Here is a 21,646-nt window from a genome sequence, read left to right on the forward strand (position 1 = left end):
GACAGCATGCTACAGTTTCCAAGCATTTTTCTTTTGTCAATACCTTAGAACTTCTGCATTAGAGAAGAGCCATTTGACCTCATTCACAATGAGAACTTCTCATTTTACAGGCAGGTGCCCAGAGACATAAAGTGGGTTGCTGTGACTTCCAAAGGCCTCCTTAAAGCCTGGTCCCCTTATTGTGTCATGAAGGTGGCTCTCAGCTGGATGAACTTTGTTGATTATCCTTGCTGTGGTGATCATTCTTGAGTTCGGGGGGGGGGGGGGGGGGAGAAATGCCACTGGTAACTAACCAAAGCTTAACTGCAGGTGTGGAAGGAAGAGATCATCCTAAGTCCTAAAAACCCACAGAATCTGTGAATTACTAAGAATATACATTCCTTGAGGGAAGGGACTGTTTTTATTTTTTGTAGTCTGTTGGCCTCACATGGTACTTGAAATATATTAGACACTTAATTAGTGCTTGTTGAATTAAAACATGGACTTTGTACTCCTGTTTATTTATTAATTTAAAAACATTCTGAGAGTGGGTCCGCAGGCTTTAGCAGACTGACCAGTCCACAGCACAGAAAAGGTTAGGAATCCACGTACTGGACCTTGTTGCTGTTAACATCTTGATGTGCTTCCCTTCTCTGGGCTGTTTGAAATTTAGACAGTTCTCCTACTATACAAATTTGACTTCCCTGTGGGTGATTGCAGGATCCTGCGTCTGCACAGTCTCTGGCTCCTGACAGGCTGCTGCACCTCACTGAAGGGTTCCAAGACTGGGCAGCCCCATGCTGAGGGGGCTCAGCCGCACAGAGCCCGTGAGGGAACAGGTGGGGAGGTCTGTGGAATGGTGCACTTACATTAAGCGAGAACTGTCTGTTCCCTTAGATTCTCTTGGTCACTGGGGTTGTTAAGTAGCGGGAGAAGCTTAGGAATCAGAGGTATAGATGTGGCGTGTTGTAAATAACTGCCTTTGGACCCATCTATGTTCTCATTTAGAAACTAGTATTCAGTACTCAGTGGCAGAGATTTCTGCCGCTGATCTGACCATGTGCTTCCCACCTTGGCTGAGGAATTAATGTAGGGTGAGGACTGTGTATATATACAGGGTTAGATCATAGAGAGAAGATTTGGTACCTCTAGAAAGTCTGCCCCTCCTCTAGTGTTCAGCCTGGATGTGGCCTTGTTTGGAAGTTTGTGTTCTTGCTTCTGGGTCAGAGCCTTGGCCTATGGGAGAAGAATCTGCTCTGATGTCTTGGGGCAACACATGAATCCCCGAGAAGGCCCCACTGGTCTGTCTGTGTGTGTGTTAAGAAGAAATTGGGTATTATAGTTTGAGCTGGTCATATTACTGTCAGTAGCAATCACGGATGACAACCAATTCTTGATCAATTTGACTAGGCATATCTGAGATTGTAGCTCTGAGGCTCTGTCTATATCATGCAGTAAATTATGTCTCATACTCATTTTTGTCTTTTTTTTTTTTGATCAGGTTCCTAAATTCAAGGCACAGCCCCTGCCTCAGTTTGACACTGTTAGCCTGCCAGAGAAGAAAGTGAAGACTCTAACCCAGCTTGAACCTTTCCACCTACAGACAGATGAGAGAGGAGCTCTTAAGGCTCAGACTTGGAAGCACCAGGTGGGGACAGAGGGAGAGCAGTGGGGAAGTTACTAAGAACAGACGGAGCCATTGCACTGAGAGTCTGTCTGTCTGTCTGTCTGACATAAGGATTATATTTCAGAGAGTAGCTCTCTCAGCAATTACCTAGGACATGTCACCATTTACTAAAGTTCCTTAAAGGGGGAATATCTTTAAAACTTAATCAATTTGTTAGACTGATTTATTTCACATTCTGGAACTCTATAAACCTGCTTGTTGTATTGTATTATATTGGTGTGTTGACGAGCAGAATATGAATGGTAAGAATGCTTTCTCAGGAGAATGTGTTGTAAGTAAGTTTGTTAGACAGTAGATAAACATGAACATGGTGAATCAGTTGTCAACTAAATGTTGCCTTATTTGAGAGCTGAGTCTTTAGCTTATCTGGGGGAAAAAAAAGTCTCAGAAGCTCTAAATCTCACATTGTTTTAGCTGATTGTTTAGAGCCTCTGTCTGAAGGAAACTATGACCTGATCCCTGTTTGTGGGAAATCCCCTCCACTGCACCAGAGTTCTGCTTCCCAAGAACTAGCTGAATTCCCCTCACTGGTGGTGTTTTCTGGCAGAATGTCTAGTTTGGGTGATTATTGTTTTGTGATTAGTATATTTAAGTTGCCGATTGTCTATATGTGTTTAAATCAGGCTTCTGTAATCTCCCCTTAGTGTACGAGGTTACCTTCACTAGTGAGGAGTAGTGAGCTGGAGAAATGTGTCATCTCAGTGTATGGTTGACTTTTTTCCTCTTTGTTTTCTAAAGCTTGAAGAAGATTTAAAGCAGCAGAAAGAAGCAGCTTGCTTCAAAGCTCGTCCAAACACTGTCATCCATCAGGAGCCCTTTGTTCCCAAAAAAGAAAAAAAGCCAACGTCAGGTGGGATTATTGTGTCTACTTCCAAAGTACTTGGGTTGGTGATTGAAGAAGTTGCAGTGAGACTTCCGGGGCACAGAAAACTGCTGAGACTTTGTAGTTCAACGCAGTCAGTTGTGTCACTAAAGAACAGGCCTTTTTGGAGAAAGGGGAAATTTCTTCCTTTGTCCTCAAGGGAACATGGAGGTTGGGTTCAGTTCAGAGAAGCAGAATGTGTCTGGGGCCAAGAGCTTGGGTAGATGCAGCTGGCACTTCAACAAGAAGTACAGGTTTTCCCAGCTGTAGGTGAGGGCAGTAAGAGCCAGGTCTCCTCTTCTAGGATTAGGTCTTCAGGACATCTCCCGTATAAGATATTGTTAGAAATGGCTTTAATGGAATTGTGTTGTAGGTGGTGTTCTTTTTGGGCACTGGCCTGGTACTTGGGATCCCTAGGTGCTAAGGGCCAGCTCCTCTTTTTATCCAAGGGCCCTTCTGGTTCTAGTGTTCCGTGATTCTGGTTCTGTGGCATTTTTAAACTTTCATCTTTATGCATAATTAGACATTGTATGGCACTGAATTTCTCAGGTCAAGTGCATATCTGCAGGTAACTATTGTTTTGTCTGTCCGTGACTTAAAATTGCTGTTATCATACAGCCTAATATAGTGGAGTATGGGGTTTGGAGTCTAAAGACCTAGGTTCAGATCCTGCCTCTGCTTCATCTGGTGACTTGCCCAAGTCACTTAAGTTCTCTGGATCTTGGTTCCCTTAATTGTAGATGGAGCAGGTTAAACTAGATGATCTCTAAGCCTTCTTACAACCCTAAATTCCAGTGAGACCTAGAAACCCTGTTTTTTAAGTTCAGCTTTTGGCCTTCTAGTTGTACTAATGTTCTCCTGTTTATTTTTTTCTTCCTTTCTCCCTTTGATTGTTTTTTTTTTATTAGTAAGAAGCCACAGAGAAGAAAACCAGTTGATCCATGAATTTAAGATTTTTTTTTAAACTTTCAGGGAATATTTTGAGGTCTACTCACATTCAACCCCAATCTTCCTTCTTTATGGCACTGCACAATGATACCTGTTTGAAAAGATGACCTGAAGCATTGTGAAGTAGTCCAGTCTTACAGAGATAAAATGTCTCTAGTATTTGTTGTTGTTTAGTCATTTTTCAGTCATGTCTGACTCTTCAGGACCCCATTTGGGGTTTTCTTGGCAAAGATAGTGCAGAGGTTTTCCCGTTTCCTTCTCCAACTCATTTTACATTTTACAGAGAGGAAACTGAGGCAAACAGGGTTAAATGACTTGCCCAGGGTCACACAACTAGTAAGTGTATGTGGCTGGATTTGAACTCAGGTCCTCTTGACTCCAGGCCTAACACTGTATCCATTGTGCCACCTACTTGCTCTCATCTCTAGTATACCATATTTCATAAGGCATAAAGATGCAAACCTATTTAAGAAAATTTTTTGACAATTTTGAGCTGAAATATTCATTCTTTGAATACCCTTACAAATCAAGTTATTGATATAGATATGAATTTTGTATACTTTATAAAATGCAGGCTATCAGATGGCAGAGAATCTAGAAGGAAACCTTACATTATTAAAAACAGTTTTTGTAGTTTTTGCTCTTTAGTTGGTAGACAGCAATTTTGACATAAGCAATTATATAAAATTTTAGACATCAAACGTATAAAAATGTTTCTGGTCCTCAGTGGGAAGGCCAGCCCTCACCAACCATTTCATAGGCTTCAAAGAGTAATCATTCTGTCCAGGTCTTTTCAAATGCAGAAAAAAATGAAGCTGTTCCTTTTGTGCCATCAGGGAGGGCTCTGTATGCAGCAAGTCACCTCTTCTTTTCAGAAAGCAATTCTGTCCTCTGAGGGAAGGAGGACTTGCCACCCTCTCTGGGCATTCAAGCTCAGCTTAGTGGCATTTTCCTGCAGTTGGAGCCCTCCTAAGTCCAAATGAATAAACGTTCTCCAGCTCATGATGCGGTATAAGTCCATAGGCAAAAAGTAGTTACTAATTTATGTTATATTTGACATACATTATTTCATTTGATCCTCACAACAACCTTGTGAGAGGTAGGTGCTGTTACTTACTTTTTTATTATACTGTTAGATATCAGTGCAGACTTAAATGTAAGTAGTTATTAAAAGCATCAGAACTTTCAGTTTTTCCTCTCAGTCTGCATCAGTTTTCTCTGTTCATTCACATTCACTTTTACAGAGATGATTGTAATTAGTGTATAATCCAGTTGTCAGGTTTTGCTTTTTACTTTGTATTATTTTGTAAATTTTTCTAGGTTTCTTTGTACTTTTCATCTTTGTTCATCATTGCTTTATAACATTTCATCACATGAGTATGCCACAATTTACGTAACTAATGATGACAATTGGATTGTTTTTAGTCTTTTGCAATCATATAGTGCTTCTGTGAAAATCTTTGGAACAGATAACTTGTTGTTGTTGTTGTTGTTGTTGTTAGATTATTGGGGTTAAGTGACTTGCTGAGAGTCACACAGCTAGTGAGTGTTATATGTCTGAGGCCAGATTTAAACTCAGGTCCTCCTGACTCCAGGGCCAGTGCTCTATCCATTGTGCCACCTAGCTGCCTCATATAGACAACTTTTTTTGTTTGTTTTGACGATACTTATAAAGTACTTTCCAAACAAAGAAATTATTGGGTTGAAATGTATACTTATTTTTTGTAACCTTAATTACCTTCTGTTATTTTGCTCTCTAGAAAGATTATACCAGTTTTTAATTCCACTGGCAATGAATGATCATTCCTGTTTTGCCACAGTCCTTCCAATATTGAGTTTAGTTGCTTTTATCTGTTTTTAGCAATTTGATGGGTGCCAGATGATACCTGAAAGTTATCTTGATTTGTATCTTTTTGGTTATTAGTAAAGTTAAGCATTTTTTTTCAAGTGGTTATTAACAGTTTCTGCCTCTTTTGAAAACTGTTACTGACTTTTTAACAGTTTCTATTAAGAGACTGAAAATATCTAATCAAGTTTTTATGTCATATCTGCTATAAGTATTTTTCCCAAGCTGTTATTTTTCTTTTACTTGTTTTTAGTTATATAGAAAATTTATAAATCTTTCATCATAGTCAGACAATCTGTCCTGTCTCCATTAATTTCTTCTGTTTGTTGAATTGAATTAAATTTGTTTGCTTTCCGCAATTGAGATCAATATTAAATTCCATTTTCTTAGAAATCTTTTTTTATGTTTGTATCTCATTCTGCTGGAACTCACAGATGTTATTTGATGTAAGATGTGGATCTAAATTGCTTTTCCATCAAACTGACAGCCATCTTCCCAAGTACATTTGTTAAATAATGTTAAATGTTAATATAAAATGTTAATGTTAAATAATGAATCCTTTTCCCAATTACTATAGAGGTTTATCAATTGCCGATCTTTTGTGTATATATTTGACTATATGTTTTGTATATCCATTCAGTTCCATTGATCTATATCTTATTTTTTTTGCCTAGTACCAGTTTTGATAATCTCTTTGTCATATATTTTGAAGTCTGAGTACCAGGCTCATTTTATTAGTTTTCTTTTCAGTGTGCCTCTTAATATTCTTGTCATGTCTTTTCCCATACAAATTTGCTTATGATTTTGTCTAGTTCTATAAAGATTCTCCTTGTCTGTCTCTATACTCAGAGGACCTTTCTGGTTCCATAGTTCAGGAACCTTTTCAGCTGGCAACAGAGAGGAGAGCCAGAGAACGGCAGGAATTTGAGAAGCAGATGGCTGAGGTTGAAGCGCAGAAAGCCCAGAAGCTCGAGGAGGCCAGGCAGCGAGAAGAGGAGCAGAAGAAGGAAGAGCTAGCAAAACTGCGCCAAGAATTGGTAACGGAGTAGATGTCTTATGAGGGGAGCCTCAGGTTCACAGCGTTCTGCTCTGCCCTTCATTTGTTCAGTCACTCTGACGTATGTTTCAGAGCAAACAAGGGAGGCTTTGATTTGAACAAGTCATGCACTATTTGCCTTTAAGCACTAGAGGGACAGGATTTTAAGAACACCTCAGAGGACTAACCTGCATCAGTTGATACAGTGCATTTTTGAATAAAGTGAGATAAACATTTTTATTTCAGAGTAAGATTATCATATTTTTTGCATCAGCTGATGTGTCTGGTCCTCCTAGTGTTAATTGGTTCTGTTCCTCATCTGTGGTGCAGTGAGCTCTCTCCATTGGTTTTAGAATTCAGAGACTTGAGTCTTGGTGACCCTGAGCAAATTATTTAACCTCTTAGGACTCCAGTTTCTTTATCTGCAAATGAATGAAAAAGCATTCATTAAGCCTTTACTCTCCAAGCCCACTCAACACAATTCTCCAAGCATTGTGCTAAGCTCTGTGGATAAAAATTAAGATGATTCCTGCTTTCATGGAGTTGATCAGATGGAAAGGAAGTTCAAAGGAGGCAAGGATAGGCATTTAGCAAGGCCCTGGGATCCTTAAGTTATGTGTCAGGAGGGTGATTGGGAATGCTGAGGTCTGTAAGGGATAGAAGCAAGTCGGGTGGTATGACCTAGAGGCCTGTTAACAGGCCTGTAGCAGGGTAGATGGTGAGAATTGATGGGCAGCAAGAAAGTTGCAGCAAGCCCCTTCCTTTTCTAGCTACATTAACAGTCAAACAGCCCATATTGGATTTGGGGTGGGCCTGGGTGGGGAGAAGAGTACCTCTTCTGGTAGAGAGTCTTCACACTACCCCACCATCCCAGATAGGTCCTATAGAATAGGAATAATGACATATGATTTACCAACAGAGAAATTGTAAGGAAAGCATGTTTTAAATTTTAAAGTGGTACAAAAATATTAATTGTCATTACTACTACTACTACTACTACTACTACTACTACTACTACTACTACTACTACTACTACTTACTGAGAATTGGCACAGTGTGTTTGAAAATACTAAAACTGTCTCTGAGGACAGATATAATACTATGTTCTTGGCATATAGATTACTTACTATCCAATTCCCTTTCCCTCTACTTCCCAGCTAGAACCCACAGCTGTCATCAGGCCAGAATTCTCCTTTGTTGTTGTTTAGTTGTATCTGATGCTACAGGACCCCATTTATTTTGTCCATAGGATTTTCTTGGCAAAGATGCTGGAGTGGTTTGCCATTTCCTTCTTTAGTGTGCTCCCATTTTAGAGGTGAGGAACTGAGGCAAATCGGGGCTAAATGGCTTGCCCAGCATCACAAAGCTAGACGCCAAATTTGAACTCAGATTTTGCTGACTCCAGGTCCTGTGCTCTATCCACTGCATCACCTGGCTGCCCTTCTTTTTTCTGTGGATATTCCACCTTCAGTCCTACTCTCCCGCCTTTGTGTGCACCAGGTGGAGATGTGGGTACTCTCAGGCAGAGCTCATCCTGCCTCTTCATGAAGCTCTGGCACCAGAAATAATAGCTCACATATTATAGCACTCAAAGCTATACGAAGTGCTTTTCTCACAACTTAGGTAGTTTCAGAGATTTTTAAGCCCTTAATAACAGTGAGCTAGCAAATGAGCCAAGTCTGGAGGAGAGAAGTTAGAGGATTTGCCCAAGGACAGCCAAACAGGTAGTTCAGGGTGGGAGCTGGAACTGAAATCCTAATCTCTGACTCTAGGTCGCCTTCCTGTTGGGCCCCACAGTTTCTGAGCATGCTTGAGCAATCAGCCTTCCCTGTCTAAGCTTTATGACCTTCTCTGAATGCCCATTCCTTCATTCAGTGCCTGTTGTAGTTCATGTTCTTACCTTGATGATGGATCTTTAGTCTCATCAGTCCTTCCATTGGTGTAGATTTTAGCAGTTTGTATCTCTCTCTCTCTCTCTCTCTCTCTCTCTCTCTCTCTCTCTCTCTCTCGTTTTTTTTTTTTTGGCTTTTTGGTGAGGCAGTCGAGGTTAAATGACTTGCTCAGCGTCACACAGCTAGTAAGTGTCAAGTGTCTGAGGCCAGATTGGAACTCAGGCCTTTTTTTTTGGGGGGGGGTGCTAGGCAATTGGGGTTAAGTGACTTGCCTAGGGTCACACAGTGTTACATGTTTGAGGCTAGATTTGAACTCAGGTCCTCCTGAATCCAGGGCCAGTGCTCTATCTACTGTGCCACCTAGCTGCTGAAAAGGACTTTATTGTTTTGTTTTTTGGTGAGGCAGTTAGGGTTAAGTGACTTGCCCAGGGTCATACAGCTAGTAAGTGTGCATCTGAGACTGTATTTGAACTCAGGTCCTCCTGATTCCATGGCCAGAGCTCTATCCACTGTGCCACCTAGCTGCCCATAAATTCAGGTCCTCTTGACTCCGAGGCCAGAGCTCTATCCACTGCACTGTGTGGTTCTTTACTACATCTATTAGTAGGACTTTAATGGATTTAGGGAGATAATGTGGTGTAGCAGAAAGAGGACCACATGTGGGGTCAGGACCTGAGTTCAAACTTTGGCTCTGCCACCTAGTACCTGTAATTTGGGTGAGATCTTCCCTGTCTCTGTGCCTCGGTTTCTTCACTCGTGAAATAAAGGGTTGGCCTAGATGGTCTTGAAGGCCCTTTGTAGTTCCAAATCCCTTGACTGTTTTAGTGGAAGTGATTCTAGAGTGCATAGAGTCTCTGCTTTTGAATTTAGCTCTTAATCATAGACTGTGTTGTTTTGTTTGCTATTATTTCATGGTCACACTTATCTAACCATTCTTTGAGCTCTAGGAGGAATGGAACAATAACTTAAGTTTTTTCACTTATCTCTCATAGCACCTAGCAAATGTTGTTTACAAGAGTGCCTATTCATCTTCCTTTAGGCCCCCTCCCAAGATGATTTTATTACTATACTTTTGTGATTTCTAATGCTTTGTGGTTTATTTAATGACTCTCTTTTGGTAAAGGGGGCATGCCATACTTGTCATCCATTTATACATAAGGAATGATTTAGTCTGAAATAGTTTGAAATTGGGGTGGAATCCTTTTTTTTTGTTTTGTTTTATTTTGTTTTGTTTTTTAGCCCAACCTGTCCATTAAGTTACAAAAGAAAGTTGGAAACTGAATAACAGGCCCATAATAGTTGATTGCTGTTTTTTTCTTTTGTACTCTTATAGGTACACAAGGCGAATCCTATCCGAAGATACCAGGGTGTGGAAGTGAAGCCCAGCGAGCAGCCCTTGACCTTACCAGTATCTCCCAAGTTTTCTACCAGATTCCAGTGTTAAGCCACAGCTTCCTGTGTTTGTGTGTGTTCTTTCCTTGTGGGAGGTAGAGGCATAGTTCACGTTAAGAGTCTTTTCATGCTTTGCCACTGGGCGTGTCAGACACATTTCTATCAACTGTCTTAACTGTGCCTCACTCTTAAAGACTTCCAGCTGCGTAATTAATGCAAAGAAACCATGCTGATGCCCATAATGGATTATATCTAATCTAGCCACATAGTTGCTTCCTTTTAGCATGGGTTGGCCGTTAACGTGGGTCTTAATTCTTCTAGTGTCATTTTCAGCAGAGTATATGTATCCTGTTAGTCCATTATTTTTTAAAACAAGAAAATAAAGATACTTAAATATAGAGACCCACGGCTTGAATCATAATTGGAGGTCAGGATCTCTGTCTCAACTGCTTTGCTTTTTTCATTTTCTTTGCTTTCTCTTCCCATCCTTTGCTTTCTTTTAAGAGAGTAGGGTTGGCTCTAGAGATAGGTAGTTAATCACGAACTCTTGGCTTTCAGTTGCTAACAGAGAGAAAACTAGCCTAAGCAAATCTTTATTTATACTAATGAGTGATAAGGCCAGGTGGATACATTAAATTCATCAGATGTTCCAGAAAACTTTATTGTAGCCATCACCTAAAGCTCATATACCGTATCTTTGCCGGAGCTGTCATGAGAAACATTTAATGGATCTGAGCTCCTTTCCATCTCTTTTTCTCTCTTTCCCCAGACCCACCCCCTGCCCTCTCAAAAGACACACACTTCCTGTGGTGTTGCCAACAAGCCAGGATTGGGGGCAAAAAAGATAAAAAGAGCCTGGACAGTCTAATAAAATCTCTAAGAAGAGTTGGAAGGAGCCTGAGGGCTCATCTAATCCAGCTGCCGTACCTGATGTCTCATCCACAAGACTACCGAAAGGTGGTTATCCCACCTTTATTGAAGCACTGTGTGATGGGGACCCCGTTCCACTCTTGAATAGCTAATCATTTATAGTGAGTCAGAATTTGCATCCCCCTGAAATAAATTTGTTTATACTCTGCCTGTTTGTATTTATGAGATTGCAGGAGAGGTCTGTTCTTTTTGGTAAGTCTAAACTGGGCCCAGGGAAACTCTGAAAATAGTTTGGGGTGTTCAGACGGGAGGAAAAGTTACTTGTGCTAGTCTTTGTTGGCTATCAGCTGGTATTGACAACTAATCATTTAAGTCCATGCTAACCATAACATTTTCTAATAGGTTAAGATTTAAGAAATTTTTGTCTGTGGTTGTGCAGTCCTGTCTTAAATGCCATGCAGGATGTAGACCTCGAAGCTTTGTGTTTGTATGAACAGATTTAATTTGAGCCCAACATGATTCAGGAGCCATCTTGAGTAGGTAACTCACAGTGTGTCTATGTGAGTTGCCAAAAACCTAATAGGAAAGAATAATAGGATGGGATGATGCAAAAATTGACTATATTGTTGTCCAAACTCTGGGTTCAGTGGGACCCCTCCTGGAATTTGATAGTTGTGAAGAGAGATTCCGTGGGAGAGAGAATTTCAATACTAGCATTATTTTCCACTCTAAAAATAAATGATTAGCTTCCTCATCATGGCATATGGGTGTGACCCAGAGTTCTTCAGGCTATAAGGTCTTGTGAAACATGGGACCAGCGTTGGACTACATCACCAAGAACTGGGCTAATTAAATTTGAAGAGGCTCATTACCAAATTGGCCACATCAAGCCCTTTTTTTGTTTTAAATGTCTAAAAATCAGTGCCTTTAATTTCTGCTATCCCATTGGGTCTTCTTTTGTAATAAAGATTTTAAAAGAAAAGAGAGAAACTTTAGCTGAGCAAAAAATTAGTGAATAAATAGAGTGGCAGTAATTTGTAATTTTTCACCCCTATAAGTTATATCTCTCCCATCTTGCAGTGAAGAAAAGATGTATTCTCTTTTCTCTGGGTCCTGATTTGTTTTTTTTAATCGCACAATATTCATTTTCATTTTATTGTCCTTTCTGCTTGTAGTCATTGTATGTATGACTTTGCTTATTCTGCTTACTTCAGTCTGCATCAATTTATGTAAGTCTTCCAGTCTTTCTTTTAATTCTTCATATTGATTATATCTATAATCATTTCATTCATGTACCGCAGTCTGTTTAGCCATGTCACAATTGATGGGTATCCTATTTTGTGTTCAGTTCTTGGCTACCAAAAACAAAAAGTGCTCCCATGAGTATTGGGGAAACAGTTAATGTGGAGAAAAATCTTAGCGGCAAGTTTTTCTGACAAATGTCTCATTTACAAAATTTATAAGGAACTTGATTCAGATTTTAAGAAGAGCCATTCCCTGGTTGATAGATGAGCAAGCAGTCTTAAAGGGAAGCAACCAAGCTATCTATAGCCATGTGAAAAAATGTTCTAGTCATTAATTGTTAGAGAAATGAACATTAAAACAACTCAAATATTCCACTTCACAACCATCAGATTGGCAAAGTTGGGAGGAGCTGCCAGAAAACTGGTACATTAATATGCTATTGGTGGATCTATGAATTGGTTTAATCATTCTGGAAAGGAATTTGGCACTCTGTCCATCAAATTGTTGAACTATTCATGCCCTGTTGCCCAGCAATTCCATTACTAGGCCTGTACCTCCAAAGAAATCAAAGAAAGTGGAAAAGTTCCTTCTTTGTGCTGGCAAAGAACTAGAAACTAAGGATTGTCTGTCAGTTGGAATGGCTGAACAAATTGTCATAAATTAACGTAATGGAATACTGTTTTACCATAAGAAAAGACGAAGAAGAAAGTTGCTAAGAAACCTGGGAAGCCTGGTATGAATTTGATGCCCAGAGAAGAAAGAACTAAGGGAACAATTTACACCCTTAATTACATTATTAAAATGTTGAATACCTTTGAAATTAACACACTGATGAACATTAAATGATTTCAGAGGACTGGTGGAGAGGAGTGATAAAGCTGCAGGTACTTGAAATATTGAAGAAGGCTTGTAGCAAACGTACTTACGTATGACAATTTTCCATCTAAAATGGGTCTTTATTTTCTCTTATTTTGCTCTCCGATTTTTCCCAACTTCCCTTAATCCCAAGGCACTTCCAGTGCCTCAGGACCAAAATGTATGTCTGTCCAATGCATTTGAGCCAGATTTTGTTTGGAAAGTGCTGACCTGGTGGATCTGAGACCCAAACACTGCTCTTATTTGCTTCTGTACGGTTTCAGTTTCCCTCTGTGGTCATCTCTATCCCTTTTGGCTAATGGCCTCAGACCTAACCAGCCTCGAAGCAGTTGTGTGACAGCAGCCAACGGAAAGGTAGAACCCCTGTAGAAGCAACTGAGCTGGCTGGGGATTAGGGTTTGAGCAGTGTGCCCCCTGGGAGGACGAGGGCTTGACCACTTTTTCCTTTCCGTCTGCACATGCCATGCTGAGGCAGGTTGTCACCAGAGAGGCAGTTAAGAAGCAGTGGACTTCGTGGCTGGGTTCCTCTCCTTTTGGAGAGGCAGAGTGGGTGAGTTACAGCCCCCCAGTGGCAGGGATTCAGGTAGGAACGTTGTTAACATTCTGAATCTGGAGCTACCATCTGCCGTGCAGCCTGCTGGGACACTCAATTTAGACAACATATAAAGTTTCCTGGAGATGGGACAAGTCCTGACTCTGGTGGTGAGCTTGCTCAAACCTATGGAAAGAGCTGAAAGGTTAAAGTGTGTTCTGCTCCGGGCAGTGACGAGGGTGTAACCAGGGAGCTGGCATGCTTGATCTGCAGCCAAGTATTCCAGGACAGTTTGTTATCCAGCTAGAGCTGGTGTCGGCGCTGGCTTGAAATTCAAGGGGCAAAGTCATTTGTGTTTTTTGTTTGTTTTCCTTCATTCTCTCAGATGACATCTCTCTAATGTGTCAGAGGAAATGTCAGCATCATTGAAATTGCCAGAGCTTGCTTGCTTCCTTCATATCCCCTGGGAGAGAGGCTGGGCTTGGGCTCGGTTGTCACCATTCTTATATGCTAAAGGCATTAGCTTCCCCGGGGGGCCTGACAAGGGCAAACACCATTTCATTCTGACGATTCACTGCAGGGGGAGGGGACAGCAGTAGAGAATGTTCCATTCAGTGGGCGTTTGTTAAGCAGAACACTGCTGGATTAAAGAAAGCAGTGGGTAGTCGAGAAACTGCTGGTTTTGGAGTCAGAGGAGCTGGGTTTAAATCCTTGCTTTGCTATGTGTGTGATGGTAAAGCACGGCTGTGGCCTCTCATTCGTAAGATGAAGGGGCTTAGATTATGTCTGGGAGGCCCCTTTTAGCTCTGTATGACCCCTGCCCTTCTGGGGCTTACCCTCTAGTAGAGGAGATAATGAACGGTGCTTAGAATCCAGTGTAGTAAGCAGCAAGGCCAGTATTCAAACCAGTGGCCTTCAACCACAAGCCCAGTGTCCTTGCCACAAAACCACAGCTTTGCCAGTGAGGAAGAGAGTGCTCTGGGCACAAGGTACTGTGGTGATAAAAGCAGAAAAATGAGAGTAATAGGATTCTCTTTAGCTGGAACTCAGAATATGTGGTGGCAACTTGTGACATAAGAGTAGAAAAGGTAGGATGGGGCCTGGTTCAATTAAGGGTCTTAAAGGAGTTTGTTTTCCTTTAGTACGCAAAAAAAAAAAAAGTGGCCGTCGTTGAAAGATTTGGAGCCGAGGAATGGTTTGATTGGCTCTGTAAGGAAGGTTAAGTCTTGGAGCCTCCTAGGAGGGTAACAAGTAACCAACCTTTCCTCTTCCTAAAGTTTTGCCAATGCAACCTCCTGACACCATTGCAAAGACACCCCCATACCATGTGGGGGTAAAAATACAGCTATGTATGTGCTGTAAGAATTCTTGCCAAAGGGGCAGCTAGGTGACTCATTGAATAGAACACCAGCTCTGGAGTCAGGAGGACCTGAATTCAAATCCAGCCTTAGATACTTCCTAGCTGTGTGACCCTGGGGGAGTTACTTAACCCGATGGCCACCCCCTCCCCCTCCAAAAAAACAAGAATTCTAACTAAGTGTTATCCCTACTCTTAACTCGTTTATATAATATTTTAATGTTTATAAAGCACACTTCCCCTTGCCCCTTCCCCCCCCCCAGTTTTTTAAGGCGTATAGTGGATTCTCTCCATTTTTACAAGTAAGGAGAGAGGCTTTGAGAGATTGTGACATTGCTGGTAAGTGTCTGGAGGTGGATTTTGAGATTAGGTCTTTTTTCTCCATACCACACTACTTTCACCTGCTTCCTTGTTTTCATTTTAATGTGTTTTGTTGTTTTGTTTTGTTTTTTTCCCCTGAGCAGTGTAAGATTTCCTGAGCTGGCAATAGGCTGACCTGTTAAACTTTGTAGTGGGAGATGTTTCCATCCACAGTGGTGTGAAAACAGGCTGAGGTAGTGTTTTCACTTGTTCTGTGATTAAGTGAATCCCGCATGCTTAGACTCACACCTTCACTAGGTGACTTGAAAGTGAATTTGAACATTCCTCTGACCCAGCGGTGCCACTTCTAGGCCTATAAGACAAAGAATCAAATGAAAAAGAAAAGGTCCTATATTGCTAAAAAATATACAATAGCTCTTTGTGGTGGCAAAGAACGAGAAACTAAGGGATTGCTCATCAGTTGGAACTACTGATCAAATTATGTCATATGAATGTAATGGAATACTGTTGCACTGTAAGAAATGACAGAGGAGATGATTTTACAGAAATGTGGGAAGACTTGAACTGAAGCAGAGGAAGGGAGTAAAACCAGGAAAACAATTAAAATGAACAATTTTGCCTTAAGAACTGTGATTCCAGAAGGCTGTTGATAAAGAATCCTACCTACCTCCTGACAGAAGCAATGGACTGAAAGACAGTTTTGGATATGGTCATTATGAGAATTTGTTTTACCTGACCATGCATATTTGTTACTAGGGTTTTTCTCCCTTCCCGATGGGGGAGGGGAAACATGAAAGAGAAAGAATAAATGCTTGTTAGTTGAAAAAAATTAATTTTAAAAATGAATTTGAATTTGCCCTGTATAAGGCAGCATGGAGTAATGGAAAGCATTGTTAATCCCAGAGACCTGAATTCAAATGCTAGATTGAAATTTTACCACAGATGAGAAGACAAGTCACTTAATTTATCAGTGCTTCAGGTTCCTCAAAATGGGGATGATAGTTCTTGTATCACCAAGAAAACTTGTTGCTAAGAAACTACGTTCAGTTTGAATCAGTTGAACCTGAATTCAAAACCCACCTTAGATATTGTATGACTCTGGGCAAGACACAACTTTTCAGCTTCAGTTTCCTCATCTGTAAAATAGAGATGATAATGGCACCTACCTCACAGTGCGGCTGTGAAGATAAAATAAGAGAATATTGGTCAAGTGTTTGGAAGCCCTAAAGTGCTCATATAAATATCAGCTAGGTGACGCAGTGGATAGAGTGCTTGACTTGGGGTCACAGAGACCTGAGTTCAAATGTAGCCTCAGATACTTCTTAGGTCTGTGATCCTGGGTGACTCATTCAACCTCTGTTTCATTTTCCTCATGTCTAAAATGGGAATAATAATAGCATCTACCTCCCAGGATTGTCGTGAGATAACAAATGGAAAGCATTTAGTACAGTACCTAACACATCGCTATATGAATGTTGGGTGTATTGCTAATAAAATATTTTCTGGTAGTCTTCACTTTAAATTCTTGCCTCAGCCACCAGCTCTGTCCATCCCTGTGGGAGGATAGCTAATAAATTCATTTGATCTTTTTATTTCCATATAGACTTGAGTGTAAAATCTGTAGCAAGCCAAAATGTTTCCCTGGATGACTCTTTAAGGACTACTCTAGAAATAAAACTACAATCTAGATCACTCCAAGGATCAATTCTTGACTGTCATCTGCTTCCCTGGCATGCAGACATATTTCTCAAGGTCCCTTGACCTTGGGAGATTTGAAAGGCTCAATGTTCAAAATGTTTAATTTTTTTTTTTCTTTTTTGAGACGGGTACTTCTTACGTTGCCTAGGCTGGATGTGCAGTGACCACTTGCTGTCCCAGTGTCCCTGCCGACGGCACTGAAACTTTGATCTGCTCCGTTTCTGACCTGGCTTGCCTCGGTGTGGTGCCATCTTCCTCATAGGGGTTCACCATTTCGGTACAGTACTTACTACAGTCACTCACTTAGCATAGCCTACTGCAACTCAGAATTCCTGAACTCAAGCAAGCCACCAGCCTCAGCACCCATGGTAGCAAGGATTTTAAGCATGCACCACCATGTCATCTCATTGGATAAGGCTTATTCAGGGCAATCGTGCGATTGATTACAGAGTTGTTTAGTGTGGCCTTGGCTTCCTGATTGACTTGGATGATGCTGTGATCCTCCACCAGGACAGATTGCAACATGTTCAAACCTTCCCAGCTTGTACAATTCTTGTTCAGGTATGACCCACCACACAAGAAGTCTTAAATTCTTTTAATATTTCATGGATGCCAGTTCAGCATGTGGAATATCTTTTTCTTCTGGCTAGATCACTGACCAACCTCTTCTTCTAACCATTCATATTTAAGGACATCATCGTAAGAATAGTTCATATTTCCTTAGAACTCTAAGATTTACAACAAAGCTCTTTCCTTACAACCCAGGGATGGTAGTGCAAATATTATTTTCATTTTATAGATGAGAAAGTATAGGTGCAGAGAAAAAGCGATTTCTTCGAGGTCATTTAGCTAGTGTGTGTTAGAGTTGAGATCTTTCTCACTGCTTCCGCCATTTTGTATGCCACCCGCAGGATTAGTACCTTACCTTGCTGTTTCTATTTTGCTCTGCAATTTGACTCAAACAAGTGATCCATGGTGACTGGGAATAAGGACATTTCCCCTGGTTGTACGGGGGAGAAAATGAAAGTGCCTTGGGTAATGAGGATGACTAGGAGCAGGTGACTGTTAAATTGGATACTTGTGCGTCCGCGTCCCCCGTCCCCGTCCCTCCCCCCACCCCCCCGCTGGCTGGTGTGAATTGGATAGGATCATAGTTGAGTTATATAGACCATATTAACTGTCATTGGGTATGTGTCACCAGGGGCTGCCAGAAGCCCCTGCTGATTTACCAAAAGCTGCAGAGTGCAGGGCGGTGCCAACCACAGGAGGCTAGCGACAGTTAGCAAAGCCGGGAACGGGGCTTCTGGAGGAATGATACCTCGTGTATACATGAAGGAACTTAACACGGGTCAGAACTAAGTGAATAAAGCACAGCTCGTGCTCCTTTTTGTAGGCTGGTGGTGAAATTCAGGCAAATTCAAGTTGGGCAAATATACATTCAGTGTCCACTATCTTCAGGGTGCTCTGTGCTAGGCTTGGACGATATTTAAATAAGGCTTGCAGGAAGCTTATAGAACACACACACAAATGCAGAAATGAGTTGCAAAACTAGAACAACCAAGGAAAGCTTTCTGGAAAAGATGGTTGTTGAGCTTGAAGGATGAATAGAATTTTAACAGGTTGACAAGGAAAGGGAAACACTTTCTAGATTTATGGAATGTTATCAGCAAAGGCACAGGAGTAGGAAAGAATAGGCTATGTGTTTTGGGGGGAAGAGGGTTGGTGCAGCAAGGAGTTCAGTTTGGCTAAAGGAGTTTTGGGAGATAAGGATAGAAAAGTAGAGTGGTACGGGATTGTAGAGGACCTTGAAAGCTGGAAAACCTTGAATTTTAATTTTATCCCTCGGGTCATAAAGAGTCATTAAAGAGTTTTGAGCTATTCAATTATCTGCTCAACATGGCATTTTCTCCTTAAAAGAATGTTTTTCTTTTTTTTTTTCTTTGCTATTGGGGTTAAGTAACTTGCCCAGGATCACACAGCTGGTTAAGTGTCAAATGTTTGGTCTGAGGTCACATTTGAACTCAGGTCCTCCTGACTTCAGGGCCAGTGTTCTATCCATTTCGCCAGCCACCTAGCTGCCCCTGAATGTTTCTTTTATTTACATGTAGGCTTGTTCTCCCATGACTTTTCTTAGTCTGCAGAATGTATTTGCATCTGCAAGGTATAGGTTGGGGGGAGAAGAATGAATACAGGCCATGAACACTCTCTAATCTTTATTCTTTGTCTTCTATGTTGTTTGTTGTTGCCTGTAGACATGTCCAGGACTCCATCTTAAAAAAAGACATCCCTTTGATTCTCTCATCTTCTGTCGCTCTTCGCTTTCATGGCTAAACTCCTAGAAAAAGCTATGCACTAGTGTGGCTTCCAGTTCTATTTCCTTTCCTCTCACTCTCTTAATGTTTCTGCAGTCTACTTTCCAGCATCAGTACTCAAGGGAAACTGCTCTCTCCAGAGTTACCAATGATGTCTTAATTGCCAAATCCAGTAGCCTTTTCTCGGCCCTCATCCTTAATTTCTCTGCAGCATACTCAGTTTTATTAATCTTTCTTCTTGAATTCATTTTCCTCTCTCGGTTTTCAAGACGACTTTCCTGTTTCTCTTCTTTTACCAGACCATTTCTTGGGGTTCTTTGCTGGATCGTCGTCCATGTCGCACTCTCTAACTATGGTTGTACCAAGAAGGCTTTGTCCTGGGTCCTCCTCTCTTTACACTCTCAGTGACTTCATCAATCCCGATGGAGTCAGTTATCTCTTTGCAGATGACTCCTAGATCTTTATATCCATTTTTTCCCTCAGCTACAGCCGTAATTCACCAAAATTGCCTGACAGTTTGAACTGGATATCTTTTAGGTATCTCAAACTCAACATGTCCAAAACAACTCGAGTTTATCCTTAAAACCTACCCCTCTGCTTAACTTCCCAGTTTCTGTCTAGGGCATCACATCCATCCAGTCGTACGTGTTCGTACCCTGAGTCAACTTCCGTTATTCATTCGTCTTCACCCTACGTCCAATCAATTGCCAAGTTTTTTTTTTTCCAATTTACTTTCACAACGTCTCAGGCATTTGTTCCTTTCTCACAGGGCTTCTTAGTTAAGGCCCTCATCACCTCTTGCCTGGACTAGCATAATATCCTTCTCATTGATCTCCCCCTCAAGTATCTCCCCATTCCAATCCACGCACAGTTACCAAAGTAATTTTCATAAAGCACAGGTGTGATCATGTCATTCCCTGCTCAGTCATCTCTAGTGCCTCCCTGTTATCTGTAGGGTCAAATATAGACTCTTCTGTTTAACCTTTGAAGCCCTTCACAGTTATTCCCGACTACCTTTCCAGACTTATCATATGTTATTTTCCTTCCTGCATTCTGTGATCTAGTCAAACTGGTCGCCTTGCCATTCCTCACATACGACATTCCTTCTCCCAGCTCTCTGCCTTTGCTTGTGCAGGCTGTTTGCCAGGTTTGGAATGCATACCTCCTTTCCTCTGCCTCTTAGAATCCTTGCCTTCCTTCAAAGCTCAGCTCAGGGACACTTCCTACATGGGCTTGCCTATTTCCTCCAGCTGCTTGTGTCTCTACTCTATCCCCGGCCCCCAAAGTTATCTTGTATATATTTGGAATCAATTTTGCATATATTTGTGTACATGTTATTTCCCTCAATGGAATGTAAACTTCTGAAGGGCCCTTTTATTTTTGTCTTTGTATCCCCAGCATTGGCTCAGTGGGTGTCACATAATAGGTTCATAATAAATGCTGATTGATTGATTTATGCGTCCAGGGACCATACCAGATTGCTTGAGCAATTTTCTGTGATGCCAGTTGAGAAACCTTTCTGGGTTCTGTTTGCATCAGAGACTAAAAGATTCCTATGGTTTCCAGAGCCAGGACATATAATTTCTGACATGACCCAATCTCAGGGCAGAGTTTAGATAAGGCATGAATCCTGCTTCCAAGGAGCTTACTTAGATGGGATGTCTTGGTATGACAGGACATGGTCGCATCCTTCCGTGGCCAGGTTCCTTACCAGCCCTACTTTATTTATCCTTGAGAACTTCTCAGGGACTTCATTCCTTTTCAGTGTGTGTGTGTGTGTGTGTGTGTGTGTGTGTATACACATACATATACACACATATATATTATCTATCTTTCATTTTTCACATCATCAGAATTTTCTCCAGTATCCCTTCCCCTCCCTTCCCAGAGAGCCATTCATTACATCAAATGATATTTTTAAAGGAAAAAGAGGAACAAGAGGGAAAAAATCGGCAAAGCAATCAATACATCAAAAAAGTCTGAAAATGCCCATGAATGCCCATCTTGCAAAGGAGGGGGTGGGCATATCCTCTTTGGAGCCATGCTTTTTTTTTTCTTTTTTGATTAGGCAGTGGGGTTAAGTGACCTGCCCAGGGTCACACAGCTAGTAAGTGTTATGTGTCTGAGGCTGGATTTGAACTCAGGTATTCCTGAATTCAGGCCTGGTGCTCTTTCCATTGTGCTGCCTTGCTGCCCCCTCCTTTTTTTTTTTAGTAGTAATTTTGCAACATTCACTTTTGATTGTTTCTTGGGTGTTCTCATTATGTGCATTTTGTTTGTTTTTGGCTATGCTTACTAATTTCACTCTGCATCAGAACCAGCAAATCTTTCTATGCTTCTCTGTATTGATCATATTCACAGTTTGAAGCACACAAGGAAACTAAAATTGAAAAAGGTTATAAGCACCTTGCCTAGGGTCACCCAGCTGTGTCTGGGTATCTGAGACAGGATAGTTAGAGATAAGGGAATGCCATTCTAGTTTCAGGGAATATTGTGAGCATGGGAGAGGTGGGGATGAGAACTGGTCCAGATAGCTGGAGTATAAGAATACAGTGAGAGGAATTAGTAAATGATGATTTTTTCTCTCCTAACGCGGTGCTCTGCCCACAACCAATGTTTGTTGCATGAGGCATATTGGAGACATGCTGTGGAGGGAGGAGACTTTAATGCCAGGTCCGGCATACTTTTGTCAGTAGTCAAAGGGTGATCAGAAAGGTGCCTTACGACACTTAGTTGAGCAGCATGCGTAGAGTGGATTGTAGAAGGGAGAGATTAAAGGCAGGAAGACCACCT

The 21,646-nt window shown here is 41.3% G+C and overlaps 2 protein-coding genes across 4 annotated transcripts in view; both read left to right on the forward strand.

Annotated features, from left to right (window-relative positions):
- Positions 1–10,044, forward strand: part of TPX2 (TPX2 microtubule nucleation factor) — a 60,467-nt gene extending 50,423 nt beyond the window's left edge. For 2 of the 3 annotated variants that reach the window (XM_020990696.2, XM_020990697.2), the window contains exons 14-17: positions 1,481–1,627; positions 2,405–2,516; positions 6,172–6,359; positions 9,584–10,044. In XM_020990696.2, coding sequence (XP_020846355.1) covers positions 1,481–1,627; positions 2,405–2,516; positions 6,172–6,359; positions 9,584–9,694 — 558 coding nt within the window. In that variant the 3' untranslated portion in view covers positions 9,695–10,044. The remainder of the gene's footprint in view (positions 1–1,480; positions 1,628–2,404; positions 2,517–6,171; positions 6,360–9,583) is intronic. The other variant, XM_020990698.2, reaches the window with a different exon arrangement.
- A 770-nt stretch (positions 10,045–10,814) lies between these two features.
- Positions 10,815–21,646, forward strand: part of MYLK2 (myosin light chain kinase 2) — a 53,305-nt gene continuing 42,473 nt past the window's right edge. Inside the window, exon 1 of the mRNA XM_020990702.2 lies at positions 10,815–12,987. The gene's annotated coding sequence lies outside the window, so the exon portion shown is untranslated. The remainder of the gene's footprint in view (positions 12,988–21,646) is intronic.

Source organism: Phascolarctos cinereus, unplaced genomic scaffold, assembly GCF_003287225.1.
Source record: "Phascolarctos cinereus isolate Bilbo 61053 unplaced genomic scaffold, phaCin_HiC Scaffold_2;HRSCAF=192, whole genome shotgun sequence".
NCBI classification, from domain to species: domain Eukaryota; kingdom Metazoa; phylum Chordata; class Mammalia; order Diprotodontia; family Phascolarctidae; genus Phascolarctos; species Phascolarctos cinereus.